The 17,241-nt window shown below is 38.9% G+C and overlaps 4 protein-coding genes across 4 annotated transcripts; 2 read left to right on the top strand and 2 right to left on the bottom strand.

Annotated features, from left to right (window-relative positions):
- Positions 1–997: 997 nt before the first annotated feature.
- On the top strand, positions 998–1,435 carry LOC103986049 (zinc finger protein KNUCKLES-like). The gene has a single exon (XM_009403921.2). The coding sequence runs from the start codon at positions 998–1,000 to the stop codon at positions 1,433–1,435; it is 438 nt and encodes a 145-aa protein (XP_009402196.2).
- Positions 1,436–3,736: 2,301 nt separating this feature from the next.
- Positions 3,737–4,718, top strand: LOC135611883 (CASP-like protein 1F1). The gene is made up of 3 exons (XM_065107530.1): positions 3,737–4,059; positions 4,154–4,256; positions 4,343–4,718. Exons 1-3 carry the CDS (start codon positions 3,854–3,856, stop codon positions 4,568–4,570), a joined length of 537 nt encoding a protein of 178 aa, XP_064963602.1. The 5' UTR covers positions 3,737–3,853; the 3' UTR covers positions 4,571–4,718.
- Positions 4,719–4,758: 40 nt separating this feature from the next.
- LOC135611884 (protein TIFY 9-like) lies at positions 4,759–5,656 on the bottom strand. The gene is made up of 3 exons (XM_065107532.1): positions 5,459–5,656; positions 5,115–5,356; positions 4,759–5,052 (listed from the first exon to the last, which is right to left on the bottom strand). Exons 1-3 carry the CDS (start codon positions 5,562–5,564, stop codon positions 4,924–4,926), a joined length of 477 nt encoding a protein of 158 aa, XP_064963604.1. The 5' UTR covers positions 5,565–5,656; the 3' UTR covers positions 4,759–4,923.
- A 5,543-nt stretch (positions 5,657–11,199) lies between these two features.
- LOC103986024 (uncharacterized) lies at positions 11,200–12,578 on the bottom strand. The gene has a single exon (XM_009403888.3). The coding sequence runs from the start codon at positions 12,461–12,463 to the stop codon at positions 11,564–11,566; it is 900 nt and encodes a 299-aa protein (XP_009402163.1). The 5' UTR covers positions 12,464–12,578; the 3' UTR covers positions 11,200–11,563.
- Between the last annotated feature and the right edge of the window lie 4,663 nt (positions 12,579–17,241).

Raw genomic sequence — 17,241 nt, 5'->3', positions numbered from 1 at the left:
TTCCTAATTTCTTCAACGGCTATCCATCCCCTAACTCATGTATAATAATCCTCTCTAATTTCTGATCCAATATAATTATTTATAGTGTGCAGCGCTTATTTTTGAAAAAAATTCTTCTCTTTAGAAAATTATTATATAACGCTTCATTTTTTATAAAACACCCAAATGATCATTTTACTCGTATATTCGTAGGATCACTCTTTTTTTTTGTACTGTATTACCCCTACGTCGCATCCGCTATCATCTCTCATTTCTTTTGACTCGTCGGATTTATTATCGTCTTTATGGAACCCACGACCCTTGTGAAAAGAACGAGAGAGGACAAGGGCCTTTGTCGGATCTGACTCTACACGCCTCACCCTTGTCGTTCTTACTCATAGTCCTTACACCTTCATGGATCCCACTAGCTTTCGTCAAACCCATCGTTACCTTTCTCTTGCAAGGGTTATCGATGAGCACAATGAGAGTGAAGTGCGTAGGGTCGAGTTCGATAAGGGTCATCAAGGTCCGTGGAGGCGATGATGACCGTCACATCTCTTCCGTCCTCACGTGAAGGTCGGACGAGTCCGATAAAAACCGATGAGATCCATGGAGATAATGGTGGTGCAGGACAGATGCGAAGGTGGGTTCGATAGAGGCTAAGAGCAAAATTATTATTTATGAAATAAGAGATGGAAAATTTTTAAAAATTTAGATAATTTTTCAAAATAGAAAAAAATTTCTCTAAAATTGGATGAATGATATATGTAAACACAGTTTGAAGAACTCCCACTTCACCCAAACACACGGTTGCTCTTCTGAGAGCTGCATAGGTGATATCAAGCCCAGGGACATTTCTGGACTTCCACATCCACCAAACCATCAGCTCCACGTAAAGAACACATCAAAACCTCCACCCCTCTCTCTCTCTCTCTCTCTCTCTCTCTCTCTCTTAAACCCTCCGTAAAACCTCCACTGCGTAGAGTCTATCGTCTCTCTGTGGTCCCTCTTCCTCTCAATGTCAGAGCCAAGCAGCAACGGCTACTACAACTTCTTGAAGGTGCCGGCGGAGGCGGTTCCGGTCGGGACCATGGTGGGGCTGCCGCCTGCGGCGGAAGCCGCACCTTCTCGGATGTTCCCCTGCGCCTACTGCTCCCGGCGGTTCCACACATCGCAGGCCCTCGGCGGTCACCAGAACGCTCACAGGAAGGAGCGGGCGGCCGCGGGCCGCAAGCCTGCCGCCTCCTACTACATGGCCAACCTCACACCGCGCACCTCTCACGTGCCCGTCTTCCTCGAACCGGCCGTGCCGAGCCATGGCGGGGGACTGCCGTACTTCGGCGGCTTATTGCCACAACGTCCCGTCTCAGTGCCGCCGCCCTCCTACCCAGCGGCCGAGAACTCGGCTACCGCCGCCACCACCACCGCCGACCTCGACCTCTCTCTCCATCTGTAGAGTGGAGAACGAGACAAGCAGAAGCGTAGGTGTTCGACAGGTGAACGTACGGTCATGAATGCCTCTCTCTTCTTCTTCTTCTTCTTCTTCTTCTTTGTTTTCCTTTTTTCTTTATCTCAAGGAAAAATAGAAGTAATTTCAACTAATTGGCATCCAAAAGAAATATGCAAGTGGATATTAGACATCAAAATCTCTCTAAAATATAGTTAAATCTCTTACTCCTTTTTTGATGACAGAGATTACATTAGTTTACTGCATTGGGAAAAATGTTTCTTGCTCACTTATAGATTTTAATTATTTCTCTTAATAACACTGTAAATCCTTATCCAACCAATTTCAATTAACAACAATTTTCCTTACCGATGTGAATAAATTATGCAAAAATATGTATAATATCAATAGCATATGTTTTAATATTTTTGGAACATGTATTGTAATCGAGATAGTTTTTTCCTCCTCGTATCGTATTTATACGGGGCAAAAAAGTGACATGGGTTTATTCCATTCATGACGTCTTTCGTATGCTTTGTAAGAGGAGAGTAAAGGAGTCATCGATGCGAGACTTACAAGCCACTCATAATGGTTCTCGACGACATATTTTTGTAAAAGATCGAGGGTTCGTAATCTCATCCAACATATTTTGAATGTATTAACTGACTTAATCGATAAATATTTTGATAATATATTATAAGGTCCCGAGTTTGAATCTCATGTCGATCGTTTATCTTTTAAAAAAATAAAAATATAATTAATTCATGAATATTACATTTTGCTTGTGTTCAAAATGCGAACTTAATTTTTGTGTGAAGTGAATGACTCGAAAGACATTAATGAATTTTTGGATTGAATGCAAACTTGTAATCTTAATGTTTTGTCATCAACAAAATATAGATGGTTTTTTTACATTCATGGTTGAAATGAAATCTAAATCTGCAATTTTCATCAATTTCTTCTAAAAGGTATTTGGTCACCCATACAAGGAAAAATGGATAAGGCTTCGTTCCATACGATTGATATTAATGCATAAGAAACGTATATCATAATCCATTCTAAATCTTGAGGAAAACCATTATCTTACAAATTAAATAATATCCTCTCCTTATGTCCACTTTTAATGGTGTAAAGAAAAATACTCTGATTATTATTAGTATTGGAAGTTAGAGATTCTCACATACAAAGCTTACAAAAACTACATGTATGCGATAAGATTTCTCTAATATTTAAATCAATAGAAGCTCAAAGGATTCGATAAAATAGTCGAAGTCAAGACTATGATTAAAGTTGATAACAATTACATAAGTCATCTGACCATCAATATGTCATATTTTGGTATCGAATCAACATTCTTGTTTGTGTCGGAACTACCGATCATTATATATACATCAATCCGTCAGAACTATAATTACATGGTAACGATTAGTCTTAAGCTCATGGTTATCAAATTTTAGCGTCGTATCAATATTCTTGTTTGTGCCACACTACCGATCGTTATATATACAGACAATAAAAAGAAATAGTATAATTAAAGAGAACACATAAAGAGTGAACACCGATTAAAAAAACCCTATATTTGAATCATATAAATTTTATAATAAATTGTTTGAATTACAAATATATTTTGATCTTAATTGATTAGTTTTTGAAAAATATTTAAAACACCCACTTCCTACACTAGCTTGACTAAGATTTACTTGCAAGTTAAGTTAAACCAAGGATTAGGTCTACCCAGGTCCGATTCTCCCGGGTTTTATCTAGCAAATTAAGATTAAGGAGATAAGAAATTTAAGTGAAAAAATTATTTTACTATATAACATATATATTGAATTTATACTCTTAAATTGTAATATTGGACCCAAATTGCCATAAAAATCAGAGTTTATGATACAAATTGTAATACATTAAGCTTCCCCAACCCAACCAAAGAAATATGACCCCTCCAATGCATGCCTTGTGGATCACAAATCAGGCCAATAAATCTTCTACATCAGCTTAAATTGTAATGATAATAAAGGAGAAATATGCCATTATTGTTGTCTGGTTGTAATCCTTCCTTTCATGGAAAAAGGAGAGCTCTTACCAAAGCCGATGGCAATATGGATAGAGCTTGACATCGGTGAGATAGGACGAAGCAATCGATGGCAACAGTTGTAGTGAGGCGAGGAGGATGATGAGATGCGTGGGATGTTGGTCTTCCAATCCGATGAGGAAACGTACTTACGTGGGCTTCGATTGATTTGGCAACCCGGCCTTCCTTCTCTACTCTCCAGCCGCCAACTGTGCGTGAATCGCCGGCGAGATTTCCGAGTCACTGATCCGAGTTTGTTACCACTGCACCAATCCCTCCCTATAAATCTGTCTCCAACCCTCGTGTCTCTTCGTGGCATTCGTCCTGATCCATGCACCGTTGGTGGTTCTTCCATGGAGAGTGCTTCGCTGAAGAGGGAGCAGAAGGAGAAGGCAACAAAGAGAGCCCGTGGCAAGTACCTCAAGATCCATGTCGTCTGCAAGGCGTCGGCCGCTCTTGCCACCCTCGTCGCAGCGGCGCTGATGGGGTTCAACAAGCAGATCAGCAACGTCGCCGGGTTCGAGATAAAGGCCACCTACAATTCCTCGCCGGCCTTCAAGTCCGTGAGACGTCGTTTCGGATGCGTTCCATTTTGGCATCGGTGCCCGTCTCTTTCTATTTTATGAGCTCTCGTATCTTCTTTCCTTCCACAGGTTCTTTGTGATCGGCAATGCGATTGCATGTGGGTACTCGGTGCTGTCCCTCCCTTTCGCTGCCCATATGGTGGAGGGATGGATGCTGAACCTATTTGATCTGGTGATGCTGAACTCCATGTTCCCAATAACATTTAACGCCATAAGGTCTCTTCGAGATTTGCTTGTCATCTGAACCTGGGACTGCAGATGAACCTGGGACTGGTGATGGCCGCAGCATCGGCGGCCGCGGCGATCGGCTACGTGGGGAAGTACGGGAATGATGAGATTGGGTGGACGAAGGTGTGCCCATACTACGAGAAGTTCTGTGGAAGAACTGAGATCTCCATTGCCTGTTCCTACGTAGGGTTTCTTCTGTTCCTCTTCGTATGTGCCATGTCCTCGGTCTGTAGAAGCAGATTAAGCAACAGTGATTGATCCAAGCTCTGTGCTTCTCTATCTTCTTCTTTAGATGCCTCACTTTCTGTAGCTTGTTGGGTTTGATAGGCAATTGTGTTGTAGTTGTAACTCACAAATGTTATGATAATGACATTTGGTAATGAAATATTTGATTATATGTTTTTTCTTTGGAGAGAAAAATAAATATTAATTTTTTTACATAATAAAATCGTAAATTCTAACTATTATATATTTGCTTTCCCTGTCGCCTCTCGAGGAACCGCAACAACGACATCTTCCTCGCCATTGGCAGGTCTGCCCAAGAACAGATGAATGGAACACTTAGTTTCCTGGCTTCTCATCCTCGCCTTTGTTTGCATGGTATGCATGGATTAGTACTGTGTGGGTTGATCGGCCAGCTTACCTCCTCCATCTTGCTCTTGGCTTGCCACCGGCTCTGTGGGTGATGCGTCAACTCCCTCGATGATCTCTGCCTCCACCAGCTTCAAAATGTTTTCGGCCTGTTCACCAGCTTGTTTATGTTTCGGATGAAGATGGAAGGAAGGAACTGTAGATGACCGACCTTATCCTGCGGGAGATCGAACACTGTGACGGCCCCGTTGTAGAAGATGGTGAGTGGAGCCACCACTGCAGGAGCAGCGGTGTCCATCTTCGGATGCCTGAAAGAAGAATCAGGGTTCGGCACCGGCAGCCGCGTCGTGGCGGCAGCGAAAGCTGTCTTCGTCTTCTCCACTGCTGTGCTGGAGGCGGCGATCACGCTCTTTATTACATCCGGACTCATCCTCGAGATCTCGCCATGGATCTCTGAGACGGATCACAAGATACTCATTTGAGCGAGGTCGATCGAGAAGTTACGTGAAGGAGAGGGAGAGAAAGATCGATGAGCGGAAGGAAGGTGACGACTACCGCGGAACGACTTCATTCTCCCCATGGTGGGTTTCTTGGAGGAGCCACCGCCGCCGATGCCGAAGAAATCGTGCTCCACGGAGGCTCTTACCATGGTACCGGACATCTTCCGCCGCCTCTTCCTCTTCCAGTTTGTTCCGAGCACCCGAGGAAGAAGACAGAGATATTTAGAGGAGGAAGCAGGAATAGGCAGGAGACGGATGGCACGAGGAAAACGGGGCAGGCGAGAGCGCGGAAAGAGAACGAACAGTGAACACGCTCGCTCGGCGATGACCGGGAGAACTCCACGATTTCTGCATGCATGCGTTCCTCGTGCTATTTTGGGTGCAAAAGTAACGTGAAACATCACCCAAAGTCAATGATATCATCACCGAGGCCGAAAATAAGTGTACTCGATCATGAATTAGTCAGCTAAAATCAGGAAGTGGCATGATTTCTAATAAAATCATGCATACCTGTAGAATCATTTAGGTAGCTTTTTGGCCAAAATAATTTGGTTTAGATTATTTTCATGTGTATGGTGGATTTTGTGTGTATTTGACCTGTATTAGCTCAGAAGTCGGTAGGCTAATTATAGATTTTTTTTATTTTTTTAATTTTAAAAATTATATCTTTATATTTATAAAAATAAAATATTTAATCTTGTTTCTTATGCCATCATCAATTTTATTGATGAAAACATTATAAAGTTTATCACCGAACATGTGTTGACTCTGTCTCATTTTGATTTACCCTTAGCATGTATGATATTTTCATTAACAGAATCGATAACATGAGAAGAAACAAGATTAAATATTTTACTTTCCTAAATATTTCAATAAAATTAAAATACTAAATCTTCACATTGTGAGAGCCACTTTGTTTCTAAAGTCATATATATATATATATATATATATATATATATATATATATATATATATACATGACAACCCTAAATCAAGAGGGATAGATGCAAAAAATAATTATTCTAAAAGACTATATATAAGCAATTTTATTAGAATTTTTTTTATCATAGATTAAAGATGACTACAAAATGTTGTGGACAAATTCGAAGCATAAATCAGAGAAAGATAGAAATAGCAGAAGGTACCCTATTTAAATTTCGGTCATTATTCCTGTCATAGTAAACCATTCAGCTACCATCGAAACTAGCTTCTCTATACACATGGATAAAAAAGAATGGCTTGAAAGATGTTAAAACTTTCCATCAGTCCTACAATATAGTAATGATGAATCAGAGATTTGATGTGGCTCATTCGAGAACTGAAGTGTGAATCACCGGAAAGCATGCCAGAAACGTGAAAATAATGAAGAGCTATTCACAAATGCATTTAATGTCACATAATCCCACTATTATATATTAATACTGAAATATCAAAATGAGCATTTTATTATCGTTAATGTGTCACTTACTATTTGTTGGAACAATTTAATGATGTGAAATCTTATTGAGTGCTTTAATACTTAATAGGGTCTCAAGACATCCACCCTATGCAGAAAAAGAAAGCTTTTAGAAAGACTATCCTCCTTTACAATGTGTAATGTGCACCAATTATTCCCTTTCCACTCTCTAAATCATTTTTCTAAGCAGTTTCTGAACATTACTCTGTTTGATGCCACCAGTCCTCAGGCAATTATAGGCTGCTAATTAACATAAATGACCTTCTTTAGGAACATTCTAGTTCACCTTGGTATGCCCTATATTAGCACACAATTAATCCTTGTGAACTCTTAAAAAGAATATTCAGAAAAGACAGCAAGTAAGATAACCATGAATTTGTTCTACCTATTCCCCAACCTGGCTAACAATTTAGCTATCCAAACTCATTCCCAACTTAATTTGGTTACCTATATTCCTCATACCGATTTCAACTCAATTAATGAATATTCTGATCTGATTTAAAGCAGGTCAGATGTTAAAAGAAGCAATTAGAGGATTCAGAAAGCCATATTTGGTCAGAAAAACAATGTATAACTGGAAATTTGTACACATGCACTTTCTGATATGCAAGATAATTTCTAACAGCTAAAACAATCACCGATAACTACACAATGTGGAAGACATGAAAAAAGAAACTATCGACTAAAGAGGGTCTCCACTGGCAAACAACATATAGGTCCGAATATGACACCACACATATGAGATATGCAGGTAATCAACGAACAGGAAGACAACATAGTCATTTTACAATCTTCCGATGAACATAGCAGTTCCGAGCTTTATAGCTCGTAATTAAACATTCAGTCATATTCATATGACAACAAAGACACAGTTCAGCAAAAACTGGAAAAGACCAGATAGCAACATCCATCTCAAGCAGGAGCAAAATTAGGCAACTTGCAGGAAGGATTCACAAATACAAAGTAAATACAAGGTAGGCGTGAAGACGAAAGTGTATGCCCTCATGAATATGGAAAGAAACCCTATAGTTTCTATATATTGAGCAGTAAAAAGATGGACAGTAATTGATTAGGCCTACTTGGAAATTAGAGGGATGTGTGTAAAGTGAAACTTTCAGGATAATTGGTCACAAAAATTTAAATGATTTTAAATATGAGCAGATACAGACGACACTATTGACAAAATGTACCATGAGCTTCTCCAATATCTATATACTTCTACAGTGATCAGCCTAATAATTGCAACAGTTTAAATTCTTAAGTCTGAAGGGTTTCGATGATTGCTACCAGATAGCTTTCAACATTTGCACAGGCTGTCAGTTTATTTCATTTTTATGGCAGGCTTCTACAGCTGGCATCCTACTTTTTAGGTTCCAAGAAGCCATAGTATGAGTAGAAGAGTGTTCCGTGGCACAGGGCTTGTGCAACTCGTTAAAGGCACTTTACATCAGTTTGAGAAATATTCTATCTTTGAACAACAAGCCATGTATTATTCTTTCTTATTCTATCTTTTGCATCTACCTTCATGTTAGGCTGTTATATGTTTTCAGTATCTAATAGTTCAAATAGCCTATGGACTATTTTAAACTAATGTCTAAAACAACCAATGCCCGTTTTGTCATATTACGCATGGTATGGTTGACATTTTCATCACAGAAGCTGAATCCTCTGAACAGAAATCGCTACAGTACATTGTTGTTGCTGCATCCATGCAACAAATTAATAATTACAATAAAAAATGTGACAATTTCCTCAACTGCAAGAGTTGATGAAAAAGTCAAGGCCAAATAGCCTCTCACTTTCCAAGGTTTGTAACTTCGTTTGCATAAACAAAATCATGACTGACTCAAACTTTTCCAATTCAAGATAGGTGAACTAGGAAAAAGAAAAAAAGATATCCCATTGGCAATTGATTCCTATCCGAAAAATTCTGAGGAGTCCAAATAAGAGCAGAACAGTATCCTATAGAAGAGAGGCTCTTTGGCTTGTTTACAGGCATCACAAATGGGCTCCATTTGAGAGAGAAAACAATTGTGCAACTCATAAGCCTTGTTCTTCCTGTTCATCCTACCTATTTTACCATCTTTTGCTGTGTATTCCTTGTATGCTCCAAATTACCCAATACCATAGGTGATCCCAGACAATAAACTGACCCCAAGGCCCAAGCTGTAGCCTCAATATGTATATAGTGTGAAAATTCCATAGTAAATTTGGAAAATTAATATTTCAATGTTAAAATTTTGTCATAAAAAACACTTGTACACATAGTATTACATTTTGTCAAAGTAAAAGTAATTAGATATAACAAAATAAATAAATAAATAAGTATGTCACATATCATTAATATCTTAATCAAAAGGGTGTATAGATTTATGTAATGCATATACATGAATGTATTTCTTTTCATGCATACGGATAAGTTTTCTTGAACATGTGTACCATGTGTTAGTTAATGCAAATTAGGTGGTCAAATATGCCAACGATGCCATCTTCCACTTCATTTTCTCTTTTCCTGCCACAGCTATAGCCAATGTGTACAGTGTAGCAAAAATTCTATTTTCTGGTTCACAGAATCTATATAGACATAAGTTGTTCAACAATTGTTTTTCAAAAGCTCATTGATTCCAGTTCAACTGGAAACACCTATGCCATTACTAATCAACCAAAGTTAATAGACATTTACGACTAGAGGTCAAAGATCGGACTGCATCAACTTAAACAACAGCTTGAGAATGTCATTGAACCGAATCAAAAAATTTCAAATGCTTATTAATTATTTTAATAAAAATCTTTCTCATACCTTTTTTTATTAATCAATTAAATTTTTTAAACTTTCCATTACCATATATGATTCCAATTTTCCCATTTTTTGAATTTTTATGTTTATATATTGTTTTTAGATCATCATTTTTTGCCAAAACATTGGCCACCTGATCTAATCACATAACCAAGCTGATCCCAATTTTTTGAAGAACTTGGTTTGAAAGTACTATCTTCAGTTCAAAATTGTTACATTTTGTCATATTCAAGACCAAACACCAACTTTGAACAAGACCAAACACCTTAAACAAGTTTCTCTTATTGTACTCAATAGGAATTATTCTTAACTACTCATTAACAATGTCAATATTTTTTTCTCAATCTTTTCAAGCAACTCCACACATTCCTGATCTTGGAAAATTCCTAACTGCCAAACATTTTGAATCATAAAAATATAGCTGGTCTTACAAGGCTTTGATTTCTTTTTAACCTAAGGAGCATACGACAATGAAAACAACACTCTTGACATCCTTCTCTGCTTTAACTGTCCTGCTTCAAGTTCATGAACAAAACCTTTATCTAACTCCCCTCCTTACTAAAACAGAAAGCCAAGAAAACTATATTACTTACTTCCAGGATCCTTTATACATATATTTTAATTATACACCCAAGAATTTTCGAGATCACAAGATTTCATACTTTTTGGAACTAAGTTCAAAGTGATATATTAGGTTAGTCATCAAAATTTAAAAGAAAGGAGCAGGTGAGCACTGATGAGGGTTTGAGAGAAAGAATTAACTACTGTCTTGACTCTTGAATCTCCAAAAAGAGTTCTTTTCATTTATTTGTTTGAGAAGCCAGTACAAACTTGATTTACTGTTAAAAAATTGTAGTTGCCACATAAAAACCAGCTACAAGTAAATTGAATTTTCCCTGTTCTTATAAGGACTTTGATGAAGAAATCAACATGGTCATTCGATAATCTATCAAATTATATCTAAATTTCCATAATAGCCATTGATACATGCTTTAACAACTTTCCTACAAAAGCTTCCCCAGTTACAAGATATGAGAAGAAGCTAGTTATCAGAAACTCAAAATAAAATTTAGAGTAAAGCTTATCCCTCTACTTGACTTTTATATTAAGTGCAGACACTTTTGTATCTCATTCAAAGTTCAGCTGTTTACTCATATTCTATAATAATGTAACATATTATCTTCTTACATCTACCACTTTTGTGCATATATCAAGCATTCATTTTTAAAGGAGCAGATATAAATTGACTGAACTATAAAGAATCTCAATAACAAGTGAGCATAGGCTTATAACTAAGACAAAAGTTGGTCATGAAATAAAAATAACAGTGCACCATCCAACAAAGCATATATTTTTCAAATGGATATTATAGGTGGGAGTATAACTATGAAAAGTTTCAAAACAATAACAATGCCAAATTAATAAATCGTAGATTGGCCACTAAACACATTATACCACACAGCAAACTCGTTGGGTAAAAGTACAAGTAATTCCAACAAAACTTTGCCAGCACCCACATTAGTGACATTTGATCCAAAAATGATGAATCTAAATAGTTGACAAATTTTCATTCTTATACTAAACCTTCTTCCATACAATGATTTACTTTATTCCAATTTTGGCATTACTAAAAAAACATTTCAAGGGTGCTTTCATAAAAGACTTAAGAAGCTAAAATGTCAACAAATTACATTAGGAAGGCATCTCTCATAGTATTTATGAAAGAAGAAACAGCATTAGATATACAAGGATCCAAGACACTAGCTTATAACAAGCAAGGTGATATGGTTCCAAGAAATACTGAAAGAAGAATTTAAGTTAGAGATCACCAGCATTATTTCAGGCACCGAAGATCCATTCTTGCTTCAATGCATTGTCACCTTGCTCATCAAACTTCATAGTCCACTTTATGAACCCATGTTCTTCCTCAGCCTCTGTATGGCACAGAACATCTTCCTCCTCGATCCAACCGCATTGATTCCCATGTCTTTCAGATCCTCCAGCGTCAGTAGCGGCAACACGTCGTCGTCTACCTCATGTATCTCGAACACGGGGGCATACCTGCTGAGCCCCAATCCCTCCAGCCATGACCGCACCCCACCGTCCTCCCCGGATCGCCACAGCCCATTCCGGTCGTTCCAATCTCCGCCATCCGTCTCGGAGGGGAAATCTCCTTCGACAGCAACACCCGCATCCCTGCTCTCTGAAACCCTAACCCTAGCCGCCCTCCTGTCGTTCCTCTCCGACGGGCTACCGGACCCCTCTGGGAATCCATCATCAGCGGCGTCTTCGCCACCGCCCATTTTGAAGTCGGGGCCTTCCATGCCCTCGTCGGCCTTGGAGACCCAGCTCGATCGCACCCGCCTCGCGCCCCGCCACGACTTCGGATCACGGTTAACCCGCCGGCCCCCGGCGCCGAAGGGGTCAACGTTATCATCTACAGGGAGGAGGGCACCGTCATCGGACATGGGCGGTGGCGGAGGAGGAGGGAAAATGTCGGCGCCATCGTCCTCGCCGGGTGCGAGGGCAGTGAGGTGGCGGGTCTTGGAAGTGTGTCTGTAGGCGGCGTGATGGTGGTAGGGTCGGGGCTTTGTGTGGTCTCCGGGGGCAGTAGAAGTGACCTTCCAGTGCTTATGGCGGCGGAGGTGGTGATCTGAGGGGATTGCAGCGGGCTGATCGCCTATCTCCCCAAGGCGCACGCTGGGGCGGCGCTGCCGCTTGGAACCGGTGAAGGGGCCCGCGGGAGGCTCCGTCGGTACAGCTGCGCCGCCGTTAGATGGTGGCTCCGGCGGATCGGTGTCTGCCATCGAAGCTACCGCGAACTGTTCGAGAGAATGCGAGAGTGAGAGAAGGAGAGAGAAGCCGTATGTAGTTTGAGTGTCCAAAAGGGCACCGTGGGGGAATTTGTCTTCGTCTGACGGACCTTCCCCTGCACAACTTATATCGGATCTAAGGAGGCGGTCACATCGAACGGCCAAAAGGCCGGCATTGAATTGCTTGCAGGATACGTGGCCAAACGATGATGCTGCTAGAAGGCAGATTTTACAATGCAGATTGGAACAAACAAGGCATTTGGACTGGACCGTGTTGACTCAGTTGACTGACGGATAAGGTGCAGGTCAAATGCGTCGCGACGGGGCTCGTGGTTTTGTGAACCAAGTCACGACCAAGTAAAATTAATATAGTTAAATTGATACCAAGTAATAAGCATACAATTTCATATTTCTTGGCATGAATTTTTATGATGATAAAATGTTGAGTGATTTGGACATTAATAGTTCAAATTAATTGTCCAAGTAATTTAAATAATTTGAAGAAATGATCCGAAAATAATCTATCATTACTACTAGCTCTAAAATCAAACTAATTATATATTTTTTTTTTTTAATTAGTTATCTTTAGCATTTCGATTCATATATTTTCAAAAGATATATTGAGATTCCTATAGTTAGGAAAGTAAAAAATTTAACCTCGTTAATCTAATAAAATTTTTCTTTCTTAATATTTAATCTTGTAAAATTATCTTTTAACTCCCTATAGTATAAGTATATAAATCTCAATATAACTTTTAAAAGTATAAAAATCTCGATACTAAATATAACTAATTATAAGGGTAATATATAATTAGCCCTCTAAAATATATGGACAAAGAGCTCAAAGTTTTAAAAAACAAAGGAAATAATCAAAACTAAGACTTGATGATGATTTTAAAAGAACATTTATATCAAATCAATTGAAGTAAAGGACTCATGCACAAGTCCCAATCTTTCTATCAATAGTCATGCTTGTTATGGATAAGGTGATGTCTTCCAAATAAACAAGCAAATGGAAAAAGATGTATGAAAATTAGCAAGAAGCAATGAATCAACATCTACATCTCAATCCAAAAACTGTGATTTGTTGCTTTATGTTGGTGGGATATGACTACTCTTGGGTCCTACATCAGCAGCATAACAATATGTCTAAGTGTGATGAACTCAAATGAGAAGCAATAGTGTCAATAATGAGGCAATCTTGCAGTGATAAATCAAATATGCAAACATGATGGAGAATCTTAATTATTTTTATATGTGGTATTCTTTGATACAGATACATGTGTTATGAATTGTAAGATTTTCCAGAGCAGATTCTGTGATAAGCCATTGGCCATAACCTAATTTAAGGTGGGTTTAAAGGAAGACAATCTGCCCATGACCTCTTGTTCATGAGGTCATCTTTCTCCATAATTTAGTTCACTGGAAAGAAAGAGATGTTGTTGATGACTACTTCGTTGAAGAGCTCATGTCTTTGATCAGCCACCTGCATGGGGAGACATGCTCCATTGTCCTGAAACCACAGGAAACAGGTAGTGTCTTAAGGAATTCCTGTGTCATTTTGAGTAGTAGGTGGAAGGTTTGACCATGCAGTAAAACAACCTGAGGCAAAGCTGTGGCTCCTCCTCCATGCAGCAAAAGATGTGAGATGCTGTTTCCAGTGGCCTCATCAAAAGCGACTTGTTGAATTGCACTGCTCTGGAGCACAGATTGCACTGGCACAGAGAGTCGTGGAATGCTTCCAGTTTCCTGATATGAATGATCCCAAATCCGTCACCATCATTTGTGCTCTCCATTTGGACAACAATCTAACAGGAAATTATAATTCTTTCTGCTCATCACCTGCTGTCGGTTTACGTAGCCAATGGATTCCGTAAACAAGTCGCGGAACTTGAGATCCATGGAAGCCAGCTTCATGGAGAGCACCTGCACAATGGTGATCTCCAAACTTCCATTAGAGTTTCAGCATGATAAACTGCAGGCAACTGTTTTGACTATATACCTCAACTTGGCGCTGTAAGGACAGCACATAGTTTATTATCTCATCCAGCAGAAGGATCTTTCCTGCAATCTATTGATCACGAAAACGAAGCAATCCATCGCAAAAATACTCGCGATGTTATCACCTCCGTTATTCTTGAGAAAGGAGGAAAAGAAGAGAGAACACCGAGGAACATGAGCATTGTACCTTGTCACAGCCAGGGACAATACCTTGCAGAAGCTTCATCCGCTGGTTTATTTTCTCCCTTCTCACCTGATGCCCATTCAAGTGTTGTGACACACACACACACACACGCACAGCACAGAATTCGAAGTTGCTATGTTTAGCTTTTTGAGCTCCAACAACATGTGAATTATGGATGCTTAGTGAGTTCGATGCACAAGACAGGAGAGTTATGTTGAGGATTACCCTTTCCGCAAGGCTGTGGTTGTCTGTTGCCTGACCTCTCTTGGCTCTCACATAAATGTATCCTGTTGGGGGCTCTCCGCTCACCTGTGTCCGTTGTCTCTTTCTGTCAGGTGTGCTCGTTTCTTCTGTGGATTTCTTCTGTCTGCAGCCCTTTCTTTCCTCTGTGTCCTAATGACAAAAAGTGACATGTCAAACAAAGAGCTTTGAGTAATTCAGAACAGACCATTTAAGAGAACTTTCTGCAATTTCCCTTTACTTCATTGGACTGCTCAGAACTCTGGCAAATGACATCTCTGCTCTTTCTCTTCTTCTGCAGAGAACCCTGCATTGTTGGAAACTCTTCAGCACTATGGTGATCAACCACAATTGAAGTCCCTGACAGATGCTTTCCAGCACTGTCAAGGGTGCTTCAGCTCTCAAAGGCCTTCGCATCAGTTGCTGAAGCCTGAGTCGAGGTATATATAGGAAGAGCAAGCGTTGCTCGTCTTCCTCAGGCCATCTGGCTGTAGAACAGTGGTATCTGATCCAGAGCAGAGGAATTGATCATGAAATCTGAAAGGAAAAGGAAAGCAAGTAGATGAAAGCAGAGTACCATGCAATGGTTGTTTGATTGACTGGCCTCAGCTCCTCTCATTGTCTGCTAATACATGGTTTTGGCAGTGTTCAGAACTCAATAGATTGAGCTACTAAAGATTGTATAGTGTGGCAAGTAGGCCTTCTTAACCATTCTCCTTCAACTTCTGTCTAGTAACTCACTGTGAACGTCTCAGATTAACCTTTCTGACAGTTTAGAAAAGCCAATCAATTGTAATTCATGAGCTCACTATATCTACAGTGATTCAAATATGTCAGCTCTCAACCAACATATTGTTTCCATCATTTATTACATAATTGAATAGAACCAGACTGTTCCCACCACATCATCTCAGTTTATGTAGAGGAATTCTTTGTCTTTTCGACATAATTCACTCTCGAAACTGGGTGGTCTTAATGCTAACAATTGGATATCTCTGTTGAACATGAGGCTCTTCCATCCTTGACATCAATAGTTTAACAATGAGCAGGCAGACTTATATGAAACAAAAGCTGAGCACTTCAAGCTGAAGGTGATTGTTGAGGAAACACACATTCAAGCTTGTGATGCAGAAGTTGGTTTCTGAGGAGCACCATTCTCTTCATTTGTCTTCTTTACTCTTCACTTTTAATTGCCTTTGACAATATGTTGGAGTATGGTCTCTCAGCTCCACTGCCAACTACCAATACTTAATGCCCTGTTACTCACTTCAACCTAACATAGCAGAGCTTTTATTCCTGAGTACTGCTTGCCTTTTCCTTCAATCTGGAAACTACATGCAAGAGAGATAAATATGCTGCTTATCTACTCAAACTTTCTATGTATCAACTCAGGAAAACTACATCAAAAGAGTGTAATTTCTCTACTTGAGTAAAGGATTGTCATCTCTTTTTCTCCCACATATATTTATCTATATATCTCTTTATTTCTCTACTTGAGAACTTGAGTTTTTAAGTCCATCAAATATCAAGTATTGAAGTGACTATACTTGCATGTTTGGCTAACCTTAGGACTTCAGGGGTGCAGCTTTTGAGATTATGCCTACTTTAGGTGTTGATTCTATGAAATTGCATCTCTACAAATGTTGAACTATGCTAAACAGATATATGGATGATTCAGACATGAATTATGCCATTACACCATTATATAGGGTAAACAGATTATGCCTCATACATGGCAATGATGATGCATGGATGCTTCAACTTGCTTGACATGTTTATGTTCGACATCCTATTGAATTCAAGTTGACAAACATGAAGCTGTATAATTTACATTTTTTATACTGTTAATTTAATATTGGGTATATTGATATTATAGATAACAAAAACACACTGCATTTATATTCCAAAATTTACTCCATGTTTACCTTTGTTTTGCATGTTTCAAATGTTACCAAAGTTTCTAGTTATGTTTATATATACGTGAATCACCTACAATATCTCATATCCATGTCTCATGTAAGGAAAAAAATATCTACATGATCCTAAGAACAAGGAAGATGTCATGGTATCACTTTTAAATGCACATGTCATTGCACTAGCATTCTAAGTTTTACTTCTACCACTGTTGTAGCATATCAATTTTCTCTTCCTAATAGGTGACCTTTTGTTTGCATTTTGAGAAAGATGTGGCAAATATTTTTTGCTGATGCTATCTTTAAAATTATATTCTTATGTTACTAAACACATGAAGTATTATTATTTTGATTGATTGCCTTTTTTTTTCTTTCAGTATTGGTTGAATTCCTTAAAAAATTATGATTTATTATATTTCGGACGGTAATATAAG

This window comes from Musa acuminata, chromosome BXJ2-5 (assembly GCF_036884655.1).
Source record: "Musa acuminata AAA Group cultivar baxijiao chromosome BXJ2-5, Cavendish_Baxijiao_AAA, whole genome shotgun sequence".
Classification (NCBI taxonomy): Eukaryota; Viridiplantae; Streptophyta; class Magnoliopsida; order Zingiberales; family Musaceae; genus Musa; species Musa acuminata.
Note: the sequence above shows the minus strand (reverse complement) of the source record. Positions and strands in the feature narration are given on the sequence as shown.

Coding starts and splice junctions, on each gene's coding strand:
- LOC103986049 (XM_009403921.2), top strand. CDS start 998: ATGTCAGAGCCAAGCAGCAACGGCTACTACAACTTCTTGAAGGTGCCG.
- LOC135611883 (XM_065107530.1), top strand. CDS start 3,854: ATGGAGAGTGCTTCGCTGAAGAGGGAGCAGAAGGAGAAGGCAACAAAG. Junction 4,060..4,153: donor AATTCCTCGCCGGCCTTCAA/GTCCGTGAGACG, acceptor TTCCTTCCACAG/GTTCTTTGTGATCGGCAATG. Junction 4,257..4,342: donor TGCTGAACCTATTTGATCTG/GTGATGCTGAAC, acceptor CTGGGACTGCAG/ATGAACCTGGGACTGGTGAT.
- LOC135611884 (XM_065107532.1), bottom strand. CDS start 5,564: ATGTCCGGTACCATGGTAAGAGCCTCCGTGGAGCACGATTTCTTCGGC. Junction 5,357..5,458: donor GAGAATGAAGTCGTTCCGCG/GTAGTCGTCACC, acceptor GATCCGTCTCAG/AGATCCATGGCGAGATCTCG. Junction 5,053..5,114: donor TCGATCTCCCGCAGGATAAG/GTCGGTCATCTA, acceptor GCTGGTGAACAG/GCCGAAAACATTTTGAAGCT.
- LOC103986024 (XM_009403888.3), bottom strand. CDS start 12,463: ATGGCAGACACCGATCCGCCGGAGCCACCATCTAACGGCGGCGCAGCT.